At 36.2% G+C, this 15,791-nt stretch overlaps 1 protein-coding gene across 2 annotated transcripts in view; it reads left to right on the top strand.

Annotated features, from left to right (window-relative positions):
* The window catches only part of LOC148065243 (syntaxin-binding protein 4), a 36,475-nt gene that overhangs the window by 2,115 nt on the left and 18,569 nt on the right, over positions 1 to 15,791 (top strand). For both annotated transcript variants that reach the window (XM_087809955.1, XM_087809956.1), the window contains exons 2-8: positions 2,772 to 2,845; positions 7,929 to 8,024; positions 9,852 to 9,921; positions 9,989 to 10,063; positions 11,708 to 11,787; positions 13,112 to 13,235; positions 13,796 to 13,937. In XM_087809955.1, the coding sequence (XP_087666081.1) occupies positions 2,772 to 2,845; positions 7,929 to 8,024; positions 9,852 to 9,921; positions 9,989 to 10,063; positions 11,708 to 11,787; positions 13,112 to 13,235; positions 13,796 to 13,937 (661 nt within the window). The remainder of the gene's footprint in view (positions 1 to 2,771; positions 2,846 to 7,928; positions 8,025 to 9,851; positions 9,922 to 9,988; positions 10,064 to 11,707; positions 11,788 to 13,111; positions 13,236 to 13,795; positions 13,938 to 15,791) is intronic.

Raw genomic sequence — 15,791 nt, forward strand, 5'->3', positions numbered from 1 at the left:
GAGGATGCATCTAACTTGGATTTATAACTTTTTGTTTATATTCAATTATTGTGTTCTTGTATATCGTCGGTTAATTTGGGTCAGTTAACAGTAGTGCTGGGTATCGAACTTCAGTTCTTTTGTGGCACCGACTAAAATGCTTCGTTACTACTGAGTATTGAAACATATTTTGTCTTTTGGTGCCAAGTTTCGGACCCACACGTGATCAAAACTGGATAATCTATGTATTTTTCTGAAGAAAACTTGAAAAAAAAAAAAGGTTTGAGGTGAAAAAAAAGTGAAAAAAGGCTGATTCAATTGATGCTAGTTTGCAAGTGTTCTACTGCACTGTAAATAATAATTTGTTATTCATTATTTCAATTAAAAAAACAGCTTTGTACTATATATAATGTAATAATGTTATATTGTAATATCATTTATTTTTGTTCAAATTTATCTTATAGAATTGGTACAGAAAGAAAGTATCTTTCAGGATCTGGTATCGAAGTGAAGGAATCAGTATTAGTACCAGTATCAAAAAATGTCCATCCATACCGAGCCATAATTAATAGTGGATGTAATGGACTATTATGACATAAGAAGCTTGGATTCCCTTTTAACTCAATCCAGGATTATCGTGGATCTTTTTACGCAGATACCAGTAACCAAAGTGTAATTTGTCGTTACATCTTTTGTATGATGATTAATTAATAAGGAGAGAAAAAGTTTTGAAATCTACATACATGTTTTTTTGCACTTTTGTGCAAATAAATACACAAAAGTATGAATAGGTTGATAAAAAATAGACAACGTAAAACAAAAGTTAATTTGAGTCAGTATTGTTTGGTTTTATAATCAGACAAGCTCACAGACTAGCAGTGACTTTGTGCACTCTGACCACGTCATCACTAAAAAGATCACTACAATATTGTTACATCACCATTGTCCTCAGATGGGTCTTTTGAGGTAACCTGGCATGTAGGCTAGTAATGTGACCTTAGGTCTTCCAACAGTAGGTTTGCCACATCAACTGCTTTGTATTGCCTGATAAAACTTAAATATCATTGACAGATTACATGCTAGGAGTCTCTTTTCCAACATGTATCAAAGAGTAAACAAACAACACTGTGAACATACAAGTTAAAGGAAGGAAAGTTTCTTTTTTAGAAACAATTCATGTAATCAATGTGTAAATTGTAAGTAAGTAAGTAAGTCATTTTTATTTGTATAGTGCTTTTCCGGACCAGGGTCACGCGCTTAAACAATCAAAACAATATTCAGTAAAGTATATATTTTAAAGATCAAGATAAAACTGATAACATAACAGGAGTTCCAGAAAATCAAGGAAAAGCCTGAACCAATAAAACGTCTTATAAGAGACAGTATTCGACAGTAGTTTAATAAAGTATACTATTATTTTCTGTGTGTCATCATATTTACCCTTAAAGGGGCATCTGGTTTTTCTGTTATAGCCATTTGATGTAATGGGATACAGTGTTTAGGAAGCAGTAAAATACTGTCAGTAAGTTTTGCATAATATTGGTCAACATTAAAACATAGTCTCAGCATGTTATTCTCTCTTCTTTGGACCAAAGATGGTTCTGGCTACAATATGTAAGGTTTACCGACTGTGCTACGCAATCCTAGGAATGTGCGAAAACTCAACATTTATCGCTAAAAACAATTGTCACAAGGAACATTAAACATTTTAGCGATACATTTAAAAAACACAATTTGGTGATCAACGTTCTGAACTGAACTTTCATGTGAAAAGTAAAAAAGCAAGACTGCATTTCTTAAATGGCTAAACATCCATGTTCGAGGGCCACTAGATATTTTAAAAATGGTTCCCACTTTGAAAGTGAAAGTATTGAGGGTAATGATCATGCGATCAATCAGGAAGTTAGACGACTTGGATCCAATAAAAGAATTACAAAATCATCAATCGTGCAAAAACGTTTGTATTTTACTCTGAGACAAATAATAATATTGAACAATTTCTTATAAATACTAGATTGCGTTATTATATAGTGTAAGTAACTTCATTAGCAGAAATATGGTTCAAACAATTGAGATCAATTTTAATTCCTTCTCTACGCTTACTGTAGCAAAGCAAGAGAAAACAAGCAATGTTTGTATGATGTTTGTATGATTTTCTTTCGTTTCCTATGCTACCATCTTTCCCCTGAACTCTCATTTGTTACCCATTTAAAAGAGGTTAACATATACCGAAAAATATGTCTGTCTCAGCATTTTCAAGTAAAATGTTCGTGTCAGATAATCAACTGATCAACAGATATAATACCATATAACATATATATTATTAACCAACGGCACAAATGTAAACTTATGATGGTTGCAAACATAAAGGTAGGACTGTGTGGCTCGACTGAAGAATCTAAAAGGTTGTAAATGGTTAATTGCCACTTTGAAATGAAATTGTAGATTAGGAAAAGTCAAATGGGGTTTGTATCAGCAGTTCTTCACTACAGTTACATAAGAGTGTGATTGTTTCTGCCAAATTAATCTGGTGAAGATTACACAAAGTGCAGCGGGAGAGCGCTGACCAGTAGTCCATCAGCAAATCTGAAGACTTTTAAGATTAATAAAATATGATCTTAAATGATCATAATGTTCAGCCTGAAAATAGAAAAAAACTAAAATTATATAAACATATTTAGTTTTATCCTGGAACGTTCATACGAATGAGTAAAGCTGAGCTTAATGACGTTCACTTTGTACTTTGTACTGATTTGTTCCTATTTTCTTTGTTTTTTCTTTGAAAAAAACAGGACACTAATGGGTCCATATGGAGTCGACCGAGCAGTTCACTCGCTGGAGTTCACAGACTGTGAGAATGGTCTCGGTAAGTTTTGTGTTCTTTCTCTGCTGACGTCTATGTTGTTTGCATTTGCCACTTGGTGCTTAGCTAGCTTACCCAATAACAAACATGTGCAGTCAGAGATTGAAAGCATACTTTATTCAGTTTCTAGCAAAGGCGCTTTATAAATATCTATTACTTACCAACTTACATTTAATGAAGGCAACAGTACAACTTAGATATAATCCAAAAATGCTGACAAAAGCCTTAAATTTGAGGTTTTTTTTCATTTAAATCATTTTTGGGGTAGATAAAAATATCGATAGATAAGAAAGAAGGGTCTTCAAAAAGTAATGTATTGTTTTTAACTTGAACAGATGAAGTTCTAGTTTAAATTCTGCTGTATTTGAAGGATTGTCTGTGACCTTTAGTGTCCACCAGCAGTGGTTAATATTGCTGATTGCAAAATAAAAATAAAACATCTATATTGAACATTAAACAAAAATCTATTATTCCATTCACCAGATCAACCATTGGCTACACAACAAAGGAAGACAAACACAAAATGGACAACTTCATAACAGTCACTATAAAATTGATGCTGAAAAATGTAATAAATTATATTTAAAAAGAAAAAAAAGAGAAGAAAACACTTGATATGGGTGTTATTAATAAATTAACTTCTACAAAATTTCAGTCATTTCATAAACAAACATCAAATTATTAAAGCAAGTGTGTCAGCAAAATGCGTCTATATATTACTAGAGGTTTGTGTTCTGAAAAATGCTGATTCGAGCAACAAGATAAGAAACATATAGTTGTTCCGGGCATCAATTTAGCAAAGCTTGTTGTTGCTCCAACTGCAATTTTCCAGAAACAAAAGCACTGTTTGTAGTCTGTTGTTCCACTTGTTTAGAACAACAAATATAGCAGCCACTCTGGGCCACACACAACTGTGTGTATGAGGACGCTGGAACATTGTGTGTATAAGCGGTTTAGATGCTTTGATTAACGAACAACATATTGAAAAGCTGTGTTCAATCATCTTCCACTATTTGGCAGAGAAGTGAGTTGTTGAATAGCTGAAATAATGAGTCCTGCTTTTAAAGGGATTTTCTCTTCAGAGTAGGTATCCTGGCAGAGTATCAGTGTGTTTGCCTGGGAAGGGAAGTAGGTCATCTGCTAAAGCCCTAACCCACTTAACACAGCGGGGTTAAGGATGCAAGGAGCTGCTGTTGTTTTTTATCTGTGCGTCACTTACACTCCACTGAGCTGGTTAAACTAATGCCCCCAGACAAGGTTGAGACAATGTACAAGTATGTAGATCATCAGGAGAACAAGTACAGACAGAATTCACCTGCTAGACGTCACGCGAGAAGAGAATAAACAGCAACAATCAACAGAATTTCCACTTCCATCAAATGCCAAAGGAGCTCTATTTGACCGAGTTCTGGCGACTATTGAGGCCATTTGAGTGACATGTGACATCGGCATGTTAAAGTAACACGTCAGAGAATGTTTGAGATTGACATGCTGGTTTTTGCCTGAAAAATGATGTTAATTTCACTCAAGGTTTATCTTTGTCTCAAAATAATATCAATAATTTGATTTTAGTACAATGTTATGACTTTTTATATTACTTTTTCAAAGTTGATTTCAAGTTTAATCACTCGCTCTCTTACAATAGTTTTCGAAATGTACTCATTATGGTTTTACAAGTTTCCATTTCGAATTAAGGATTTCATTTACAACATTCATTAAAAATACATGGTACATGGCTTGAGCTCAATCTGCTGCTGTGTTGGAGAAATGAACCAGAACGCATCTTGTAAAGTAAAGTGGATTTAATCAAAGAAAGGAGTTCTTATCCCGAAGATCTATTGAAAAAGGGAACTCAGAGCTTGTCACAGCGACATCGGGGGAAACCCTGAACAGGTCGCAGAGGACACAGATACACCTGTTCACACTTAACGGTACTTAACTCCTGTATCAGATTTTCCAATGAAGGGTTACTCTACACTGTGAGTGACTGTGTCAACATCGTATTTAAAATGGTTCCTATAGTATAAACTGCATTCCTCTTCCGTTATGATGAGCAGCAAACATGTGTGTTCACGAGGCTGAAGTGAAAACAGTTGTCAATCAAACACTATAGAAACTCAAGTTTAATATTTGATTAAAATGTTATTTTTTTTAGAAACAAAATCCATCAAAACCTCAATTGCAATTTATAGAGATCAAATTATGTATATTAAACTTGGGCCAAAATCTTCAAGCAAAACGAGGTTGCGGGAAAAACAAATGGTGCTTTTATATCATTTTGTGTTTACATTATTTGAGGCTCAATCTCTTTTAAATATCTCTGTGTTTGTCCTCCTTTACCAAACGTTCCCATCAAACCCATTTAGTTTTAAGTCTTATTGAAATTCTCTGTATAATTGTTGACATCCATGATCTCGTTTCCTTATCTTATCTTAAACACTGGCATCTTGATCCATCACTAAATCAAAATGAACATTAAACTACTGTTGATTTTAAACCAACCATCCGGCGAGCCACAAAGTGACTAGACAGGCCATCGGGCTCAACACTGATGGATTACATGATCATTATTAGTTCAATTGTAGGAGGATTTTATCAAAGAGTCATTTTTAACAATCCTAGCAAGTTTACACTGATGGGAAGACAATGTTTGGCGTTCGCTCCGTCTTCCCTTTCTTTCGAATGGTGTTGTCCTCATCAAGTGGAGGAAGGAGAATTGCTGTAAGCTAAGCAAAAGAACAAGAAACTATTTTCTTCAGAGAAGATTAAGAAGGGAGTGAGAACAAGGAAAGGAACTTTGCAACCCCATTCTTGTAACAGGCGATAATTAACATGCACCCCTCCGCTACACAGACCCAATTAGTTTTACCCCTTTGTCTCCTTGGTAACAGGCCAGCGGCAGTCGTAAGCTGAGGAAACCTTGATAGAGCGGTCATATAAGATTTAAGCAGAAGGGTTCAGGTCCTTCAGTGAATGTGTTGCCAGTGGGGGGTGTAAAAGAAGTGGTAGATGAAGACTGCCTGATTTAAGCTGCTGTGCATGTGATGTTTTCTATTCAAACTGTGATCTGGGATTTCTTGTACGCTAGATAATCCTGCCCGTCTTGCCACAGCAACACGTTTTAAGCATTTAAAACTATTGCCTTGAAGAAAGGGCGAGCAGTACCCGAAATAGCCAAAGACATGCAGGATTAAAATACGAAATTAGTTTTGGGCCTTTTCTGAGCAAAACAGTTTCACTCAACTGTAGAATTTCAACATTGTGGTTAAGAGAACCTAAGCTGTTTTTTTTTTTTTTAGAAATGTTGAGCCTGTCCAGATCCAAACCCAAACCTTCTGCTGTCATAATGCCCCTTTTATTCATAACTATTTGAAGGGCTGCATGCAATCTTACATTGAACCAGTAGTGATGAATATTGCTGTGTTATTTTGTCTAAATCATTAGAAAAAAAAACCAAAAACATCAGGTCTATATAACAATTTACCATCAGTGAACATCACTGTTGATTGAGCCATTACCTCTATTGTGTTGAAATTAGGGACAAAATGTGGAAAAGCAAAAATCTGCAGTTCATAGACTGCCAACTTGAGGCTGGCTTCAGAAAGATTGATGTCACAAAAAAATAGACAATAAAAAACAAATAAACCATCAAAAAATCCTTTTAAACACTCATTTCCAATTTGCCTTGATCATTTTTTCCCCTTTAAAAGTTATGTGAATTAAGATATGGTCTTTAGATGGAGCCAAACTACACAGAAAAACAAACAATGACTGACACAGAGGATGACCTATTGTTGTCTAATAAGCGGATTGGTGACATATCTTTGTAGAATGCTGATCAACTGATTCAAATAAGCCTGGAAGAGGCTCTGGAGTGGACTTCTCATGGCTTTGACACAGATTAGTTACCATTAATTGGGTACATTTTTTTCATCCTCGTGAAATTGACATATAAAACTGGTGATACTATACGTAACCAATGACTGACTATATAATTGCATAATAATCAGACATGAGTGTTCAAGTGATATCCATTACACAAGTGTATATTATTATGTTTATTCTTATGTACTAATGTAACTAGTATTATTTGCTAATAAAAAATTAAAGGGAAAAATTAAAAAAATATTAGAATCAGAATTCTTTATTAATGCCAGCAATGGAGGGGGGTTTTAAATAAAATTTACAATTTACAATTTTGCTATTTACTTAGTGCAATAACAATTAGAGTTTGTATAAATGATTGCGGAGGGGAAGAAACTGTTGTGGTTGTTGTGGTGGGGGGTTCTGGTCCTGATTGAACGCCGTCTCCTGCCTGGTGGCAGAGGTGTGAATAGTCTGTGACGGTGATCCAACCTGCACGTCTCTGGGTCCTGGAGACATACAGGTCTTGAAATGAGTCTACATCCGATGACCTTTTCAGCTGCGTGCATGATGCGCTTCAGTCTGATTTTGTCCCTGGTGGTGGCGCTGGTGTAAACTTGATCAGTTTGACAGACTGATGTCTGGACATGCAGCAGTTGGTGTACAGGGAGAAGAGCCAGGGGCAAAGTACACAGCCTTGAAGGGATCCAGTGTTGAGGGTGGCTCTGGTCTGCGTGAGGCTGGGGACAACGATACATTCTAATGCATTTAATAAAAGTTATAATAGTGATGTTTAAATAATCATGAAGAACAAAATAAAACTGTATAAATACTTTGCGTTTACATTTGTACTGGATGAGTTTCAAAGTTATTCTTTGACCTGAGGGCCGCACGGATAGAGTCAAATGGCCGCATAAGAGCCAGTTTCTGCTCTATAACTAAATGAATAGTAATTCAGTTTAAACATATATTTTCTGTATCATTTGAAGTACAAACTTAACATCAAATAATGATAAACAAATGATTTTCGAAACATGTTTTAAAGTCGCTGTGATAATCCTGCTCAATGAACAGTAATATTGTTTGCTCATAGTGTCATAGTAACAACATCATTCCAGTAGCTAACGCCAGGAATGTAAACATCTGCTTGGACATAAATATTTAATAGAAGCTACTTTGCATAACTCACTCAACTAAATAAACACCCATCTTCTCCCAACAGGAATAAAAGTCATTGGTGGAGTCAAGGAGCTGACTGGAGAAGAATTTGGAGTCTATGTGAAACGTATTTTACCAGGTGGCCTTGCATCAAGTGATGGTGAGTCGTCATTAGTGCGTTTGACAGAGTCTTGAAAGTTATTGCATCAGTTTCAACGGTTGATGAAATCCTCACTGACTCTCATCATTCCCTCTTAATGTGTGGTTTAGACAATATTTGAAACAATAGCTATTTTTTTAAAACCCCTACCCGTGTTCTTAGTAATGGTAAATATATGATTATGACCTGAGAAATAAGGTGACAAGTTATTGCACGCTATCATTTGCAGCATTTCTGCTCATTCTCAACCTGACCAATGATGACCTGTTTATTATGTGTAGGATAGAGGGATGGATGAATGAATGGATGGTTAATAGATGGATGGATGCTAGATGGATGGATGGAAAGACGGTAGAAGGATGCAGAAATGGATGAAATAAGTAAGTAAGTAAGTAAGTCAATTATATTTGTAGAGCGCTTTTCCAGACCAGGGTCACAAAGCGTTAAAACAATCAGAACAAAATTCAATAAAATATATACTTAAAAGATCAAGATAACACAGAGAACAACACAGGAGTCTCAGAAAATCAAGGAATGATGAAAGGATGGAGGGATGATGGATGGATGGGTGGATAGATGGACTGATGGACTGATGGATGGAAGGGAGGATTGATGATTGACAGCGAGAGTTTAGTTAAAGTTTAAAAATGTGTCTTCTTGCTGAAAACCTGTGAAAAAAAGGACTACAAAAAAGATACTATATAGTAAAAACATATTAAGTAAGACAAGTATTATGTTAATTCAATTAGGTGAATTCTCTGGTGTTGAAGATGCACTCCAGTGGAGGGGAATATAGATTTTTACAGCGGAAGAAATGTCAGATCCAAGAGGAGTCATTGGAATAACTAAAGCTGATATGTGGTTTGTTCGCAAAATTAGCTGCTGTGAATACAATTTCCTTTTAAAGGGAGAGTTTGGTTTATATTTGCTGCTGCTAGAACAATTTTAATCCACTCAACAGTCATAGTAAAGTCGATAAGAAGGACCAAATGTGTCCCTCACATATAAAACAGACTTCCACATTTCTAAAAATAAATAACCTAAACTGACTTGGCTGACTATGTTAAGTTGATGTTTCGCTTGCAGACATTCTTGAACATAATACATTATAATAGATCCCACTGAAAGTAAGAGATGATATTACTCCTCACTGCCTGCAATGTCATGAAAAGCCACAAACACAAAGTACATTTTCAATGTTCTAAATGCTGACTTCTGTTAAAATACCACAGTTTAAATATTCACTGCACCACAAGTACCCTTTGATAGGTGCATATCGTTGCATTCTGTCTTGAGAAATTACATTTTTCTAGCCAGAGCAAGCAGGTTTTTACATGTTCCAGTAAATCCCTATAATGTTTATACATATTTAAACAAGGCCTGATCTTTTAAATGATCAATAATATTTAGCATTTCCATCAAGAAAGCAAATCCAAAACCATCCAAAGAGCGTTCTGTGATATAAGTAGGTCATGTTTTTGAGCGTAGTGTGAACTACACTTAAACCTTTGACAGCAAAACTACTAAATTATTTCTATTCAGTGTGAAAACATTTTGAGTTTTGAGTCCGGAATCAACACAGATTCACCTCACCATGAACTGCGGGAATATTGCTGTGCAAGGTGTTGGATTTAGTTTATGATGAATCTGACAAATTAAAACAAACTGCTGCTTCAGAACCCACTGGTTAAGAAATGCAGACAACTCCTCATTTATTCTTCGCATCTCGGAGTTGTCCTCCTAGAAAAAAAAACACGTCTTTGTTGTTGTACACTTGTGAACTTAAAATAGCATCTGCCACACTGACCTGCCTTTTACCTTGGACAGGAAACCTCTTGCCCGGGGACCAGATCTTGGAGGTGAATGGAGACAGCCTAGTTGGAGTAACTAGTGACAGGTACTGCAGTCAATATCGTTCAAGCTTTGAGCCTACTTTAACATTTTTTCTTGTTTTATTTTGTCAGAGCTGTGGACGTCTTGAGAGCTGCGTCTGCAACGAACCACATGCGACTCCTCATAGCCAGAGATGAGGAGGCAAAGTAAGTTTTTTAGTGACCGTCACACGCCTGGTCTTCACTCGCTAATCTACGTCATCATCCTTTACTGGAAAGCTACAAATGTGTGAGTGGATTTGCATTTTGAAGGAAGATTACACGTGAGGTTGTCAGCGCTCACATTTCCCTAAAATGGGGGGGTTTGTCTTGCTGGTAATCCCCCAGTGCAGAAAGTCTTCACAGGGGGATTTACACCTCGGCTTTTTCAGAGTGTAAGTGTCAAAGTGAGAATGGTGATGATACCCGGAAGACGAGTCGTTCAAAGCAGAAAAGGATTTTGAGCGGGGACGGATTATTGGTTGAGAACAGGCATGCGAGGTCAGATGCTAAAAAAACTAAAAGCTTTTTTTGATTCATAAAAATCTGACACGACACAGAGATGTCATGTTCAAACACTGGGGTGAGGATTGCTGGTGTTAAGAAGTGAGAGGGCCACGACAAGTCCCTGATTTACTTTAAATTAAACAGATGATGATGATGGCACATTTTTAAAGTCATATAATTGTGATTATAATCGTCCATACTTATGAGTTGAATCCTTATTTGTTGCTTTAGGTTTTGATAGAGACACAGGGAAAAGGTTGTTTCCGTTCCCAAAACAACAACAACAACAAAAAACATTGTGTCCTTACTTAGCATGAAGCTGATGTGAACGCTTATCGTAATCTGCTTAGAAACACAGCATCAGCATCGTCATCCACACAGGATATCATATTGTTCTATTTTAGATCAGAACGGCCCAGCGAAGAAAGTGAGCAGACGTTATTGTGCTGGAACATTTTCCCGCTCATAATAGTGTTGGGAAGATGTTACGTCAGTTAATATGAAATCACATTAATGGACTTATCTGTCATGTCGCTTATAATGCTGGCCATCAGTTCAAATGACTGGACTATAGTGAAAAATGTGTTGTTGTTTTTTATCCAGTGACATGTTTTAGAGTTGGTTTGTAAAATCGTTCATTAAAAACAATTGAAATACAGCTGATCTAAGCATCTTGAGGTTTATGGTTGAGCCAACACAATACTTAAAGTTGTGATATTGATATGATTGTTTGTTGGTTTGGTTTTGTTTTATTCTTTGAAAGAGCTATTCTAGTTTGTGTGAGTAATGATTGCAATGTTCATATATTTAATTTGGTAACACTGATATTCTTGTCGCATTTCCACGTGTTCACAGGCTGGAATTGACCTTTTCTCTGTAACAAATTCAATTGAATTGTACCTTGACACTTATTCAAAGCAACTTTTCTTTGTTTGTAATTACACAATTAAGCCTCAATCTCAGTCTAATTAAGCATTTTAAACATTTTTTAAATGGTCCTCGACTTGATGTTGGAATTATGCATAAAGATTCGGCATTAAATTGTCTTCTATTTGTTGAACAGCAAATAGGTGGTAAAACTATTTAGAATTGAGTATTATTGAGTAATTTGCTGGGTATTCTTATTGCTTTCCCAAAAGATCTCAATCTTTCTTAACACTAGGCTTGTAGAACCTATCAAAGGTAAAAACTATATTTTAACATCTATGTAACATGCTTTAATGAATATGTGACAGCTAATATTGTATTTTATAGACTGACACACTTTTTCCTATTACTCATCTCGGAGATTTCCTTCATCCACAGAAAGGAATTTGCGGAGCTGATGGAGAAATATGGATCAAATGGAAGCACAGGCTCGACACGAAACTCTCCGATCCAGCAAGGTAACCAGTTCTCTCTCGCGGGTGATCAAAAGAGACCGACTTGAACTGTACACATGTCTAAGCCTTTGAAGCCCGTAGGGAATATGGAGCAAGTCGGCCTTTTAAAATGGCTTATGACATGTGCACCTGCCCATTATACAATTGCCAACATCTGTTAGAGCAGCAAGGAGGTGGACAGCTGCTGCCACAAGACATAACGAGGCCTCGGCACGTGATCCGACGATTGGGTTTTGTGCCGCAACTCTACTTGATTCATTGTTCAAGACACACAAGTCTGAACTCAAGTTCGAGTCTTTGCTCCTACTTCAAGATACTTCTAGATAAATATTGAGCATATTTCATATCTGTTTGTGTAGCGTTGTTTGTAAAAATCATGCAGACAGTAATTATTTTATTATTTTTTGGGGCATTTTTCTAACATTATAAGGAGGCAAAATCTAGTTTATTTTGTTGCTTAAACTCCTGATCCAAGTCTGTTTTCGCTGGACAATATTATCCTGGTTAAGTTCATAACCAAGTATTTTTAAGATGTTTCATTGAGTCATGTAAACATCAGTAGCATTTATGTTAGGGTTAGGGTTAGGGTTAGGGTTAGGGTTAGGGTTAGGGTTAGGGTTAGGGTTAGGGTTAGGGTTAGGGTTAGGCTTAGTCTTAGGCTTAGGTTTAGGGTTAGGGTGAGGTTAGAGTTAGGGTTAGGGTTAGCTTTAATATTAATTATTTTTATTTGACTGAAAATTAACTTTTCTTTCTAGTACAATGATCATTAGTATTTTGGTGTCAGTCTAGGCAAGACATGTTTTATACACATTACACCAATTCTGGACTGAATAATTGAAAAATAACTGACAGAATTGAAACTCCTTGAAACTGATCATTTTAATTTGACATGTGCACAACCTCATCACAGTACAGGCACATTAGAATTATCATGCGTTCTCCTTGTCATATCCAAATCCACCAGTTGTTTTGTTCACATATTCTCGATAAACAGCTGAATTTCAGCCCAGAAAACCTTCTTGATTCAGGATTAACCTTTGCTTCTGAGGACAGTTCAGAGGCAGATGTCGACCCCGGGCAGGGATAAAAACAGTGAAGGGTTATATTTGGGCTTCTGTGCTGTGGGATTGTTCAGTATTTTATTATAGAATTCAATTGAGCTTGAGTCGCTGACAGGTTTTTAATGAATAACATATGTTTTAAAATTTGCAAATAAAAGTCAATATATATAAAGAATATGACTTTATTATTCTGATTTTAACATATAGTACAGATAGTAGTAGCAGTTAACAATTTCTATATATTAATACATTTTTCCAACCTAAAGGAGGACGCTACCTGGATAGTACATCTTCTGGGTCATCATCACGATCTCAGAGTCCTTTACTGCTGAGCCCAGCAGGTTCACAGAGCATGTTCAACAACAGTGGACCCTTACTGCGGTCTCTCAGGTAAGACTCTCTCACTCCTTCCCTCTCGGTCTTGATAGACTCAGTCACAAACCCAAAGTCAAATCATCTACATCAGGGGTGCCCAAACTTTTTTTTGAGGGGGGGCCCCCGTTTGAGGAAGATAAATCCATAAAACTGGAACTGATCTTATCTACAGCAGTATGACCTCCTGTAAACCACAACATAAAGTAAAGTAAAGTGACCTGACACTGAACTAACATAAACAACATTTGGAATAGCGGCTGAGACATATCAACGCATATTCAGAATATCGACAGTGTTGTGATGCATGCTGGGAGTGCCTTCCCAACTGTGTTCCAAACGTGGTAATATGTGAAAGTAATTTCATACTTACATCATATTAATCACACTTTTTAAAAAGCATATTCTATCAATAACTTGATGTATCTTGTTTAAAATGCTTTTCATTCCAAACACACAACTGCCTTTACTAGCTGGAGTTCATCAGGATAATGTCTTGGGACTTTATGTCAAGATTTAGTAGCTTCTCTACCGTGACATGTGTTTTTTTAACCTTTGAACTTTGGTGCCTGTCGCAGTCACCCAGGTGAAGGAGTGATTCAACTCCTTTCGGTGACTCGATCCAGCAACATGGGCATCACAATAGGAGGCGGCTCCAACCGACCTGACGGCCCTGCAGTCTTTATCCAGGAGGTTCTGTCTGCAGGAGACTGTCACCGGGTAAGATGAAGCAACCACTAATGAATACCAACTATGATACTTTATGTTTTATTTTGATCGTTTCTGAACAAACTTTTAGAGGGAAGACATTAAATATTCAGGTGGTTAGGGATGTTTGAGGTGCATGTGTTTGAAGTGTGCAAAGCCCTCGTGTCCAAACATCTTGATTGGAAATGACACCTCCACATCAGGAGTAAAAAAAGGATGAGAATGAGGAGAACCGCAGGGTAATCTTCAATCTCGTTCATCACTGTTGTATATGTTGTATAACGCCTTCGGAGGAGCTGTTGTTTTCAGATTGTGACACAAGATTGTGTCTGCTTGGAAAGAGAAAGAACGTTTAAAAATAACTGTAAAACAGCATCGCACGCAACAATCTGTTGGTTATGCCTGCACTTTTACCGGTGTACCTTACCTTGCACAGTTATTTTGGTAAATGGAACCAATGCAAATCCCTCAGAGAACTTGCACACTGCGCGGGTTTGTTTTTCGAGAGTTTGATCTGCTAAAATAGGATTCACTCGTATTTTTTCACATCACATTGTGGCTCCGATGTTGATAAAATCCTTCAGGCAGGTGGTGTGATCGGTGGGTCCCACATTTGAGTCTATGAAACTGGTTTTGTGACTAACAGCATTCATTATTAACTATTCTCAAAGGTTAAACTAGGAGAAACAGGTTGAAAAATAAGCTAAAGTAACAATAACATGAAGAAGAAATCAAAGCTTGTGTGTCTTATTAAAGTGAGGCTCACTATAAATGCGATATTGGCAGAACCTTCTATCGTCTCCTGCCCTGTCTGTGACACTCTTAAGAGGATCTCATTTAGAATTTCAACTAAAAGCTTAGGAGGTTCAGATTATTCCCAAAAATGTTTTCAGTGTAAATTACTTGAACGTCAAAAAAAAGAAGGTTATTTTTAGATACAAAAGGCTCAGTTTATATAATGCTATTGGGTTTTATCCTTATATTTTTTAAAGTTTATATAGTTTAATATCGTGGATTTTCTGTTAACTTATCACTACATCGATACATTATTTAGATACAGTGTTATAATAACTATGACCAAAGTTATAATTATGTGTGAAAGTCATCAATTATTTCTAGTATAAATATGATAAGAATATATGATTGAAAACATTTTTGTTTAGTGACATTTTAAGTAGGTTATTATCTGCAGTGTATCATTTTTGTTTCGCCCAAATGTGAATGTCACTGATGAAGAACTTGTTCTAGAGTTTAAACAATTTAAGAAACAGATCTTTACTTAAAATAATTGTGAACAACTTCCAGTGCAAAAGTAAATATATCATGAGAATGAATAATAATAAATAAAAGGTTGGATAAGGTGACCCACTTGAAGCCATCAGAAGTGCCTCTAAAAGCCTCAGAGCCAAAATCTTAAAGCTGTGGCCAGAAGACTAACCATATCGTTTTTTAAAAGCTAGACATTGAGTTGCATATGTCAAGCATGGTAGGACCTAAATGCAGGTGGAAAAATTCCAGAAATCTGGTCAGAGCTTATAAGGCTACCAGGTGGTTGCTAGCTGGTATTAATTTGTACGTACATATGTATGTACATATAATAAACTTGGACATTGTTAACCGACAGTGATACAGTCACAGAACGATAGACTAGTTTGTGAAAATGATGAAACGTGTGCTCCCTCCCTTTTTTCTTTCCCTTTAGTCAAGTTAATTTAAAGAAATTATTTATTGAAGAGTATAAAGTCTGTTGTCTTAGTGCTTTATTATTAAGTATATTGTGAGTATTCCATTTAAAGTTTTGCACAGCGTAGATGTAACAATGTGTTGTAAATTTCCTTTCAGAAAAGCAAACAAAGGAATGTATAT

This window comes from Callionymus lyra, chromosome 15 (genome assembly GCF_982586985.1).
Source record: "Callionymus lyra chromosome 15, fCalLyr1.hap1.1, whole genome shotgun sequence".
NCBI lineage: Eukaryota > Metazoa > Chordata > Actinopteri > Syngnathiformes > Callionymidae > Callionymus > Callionymus lyra.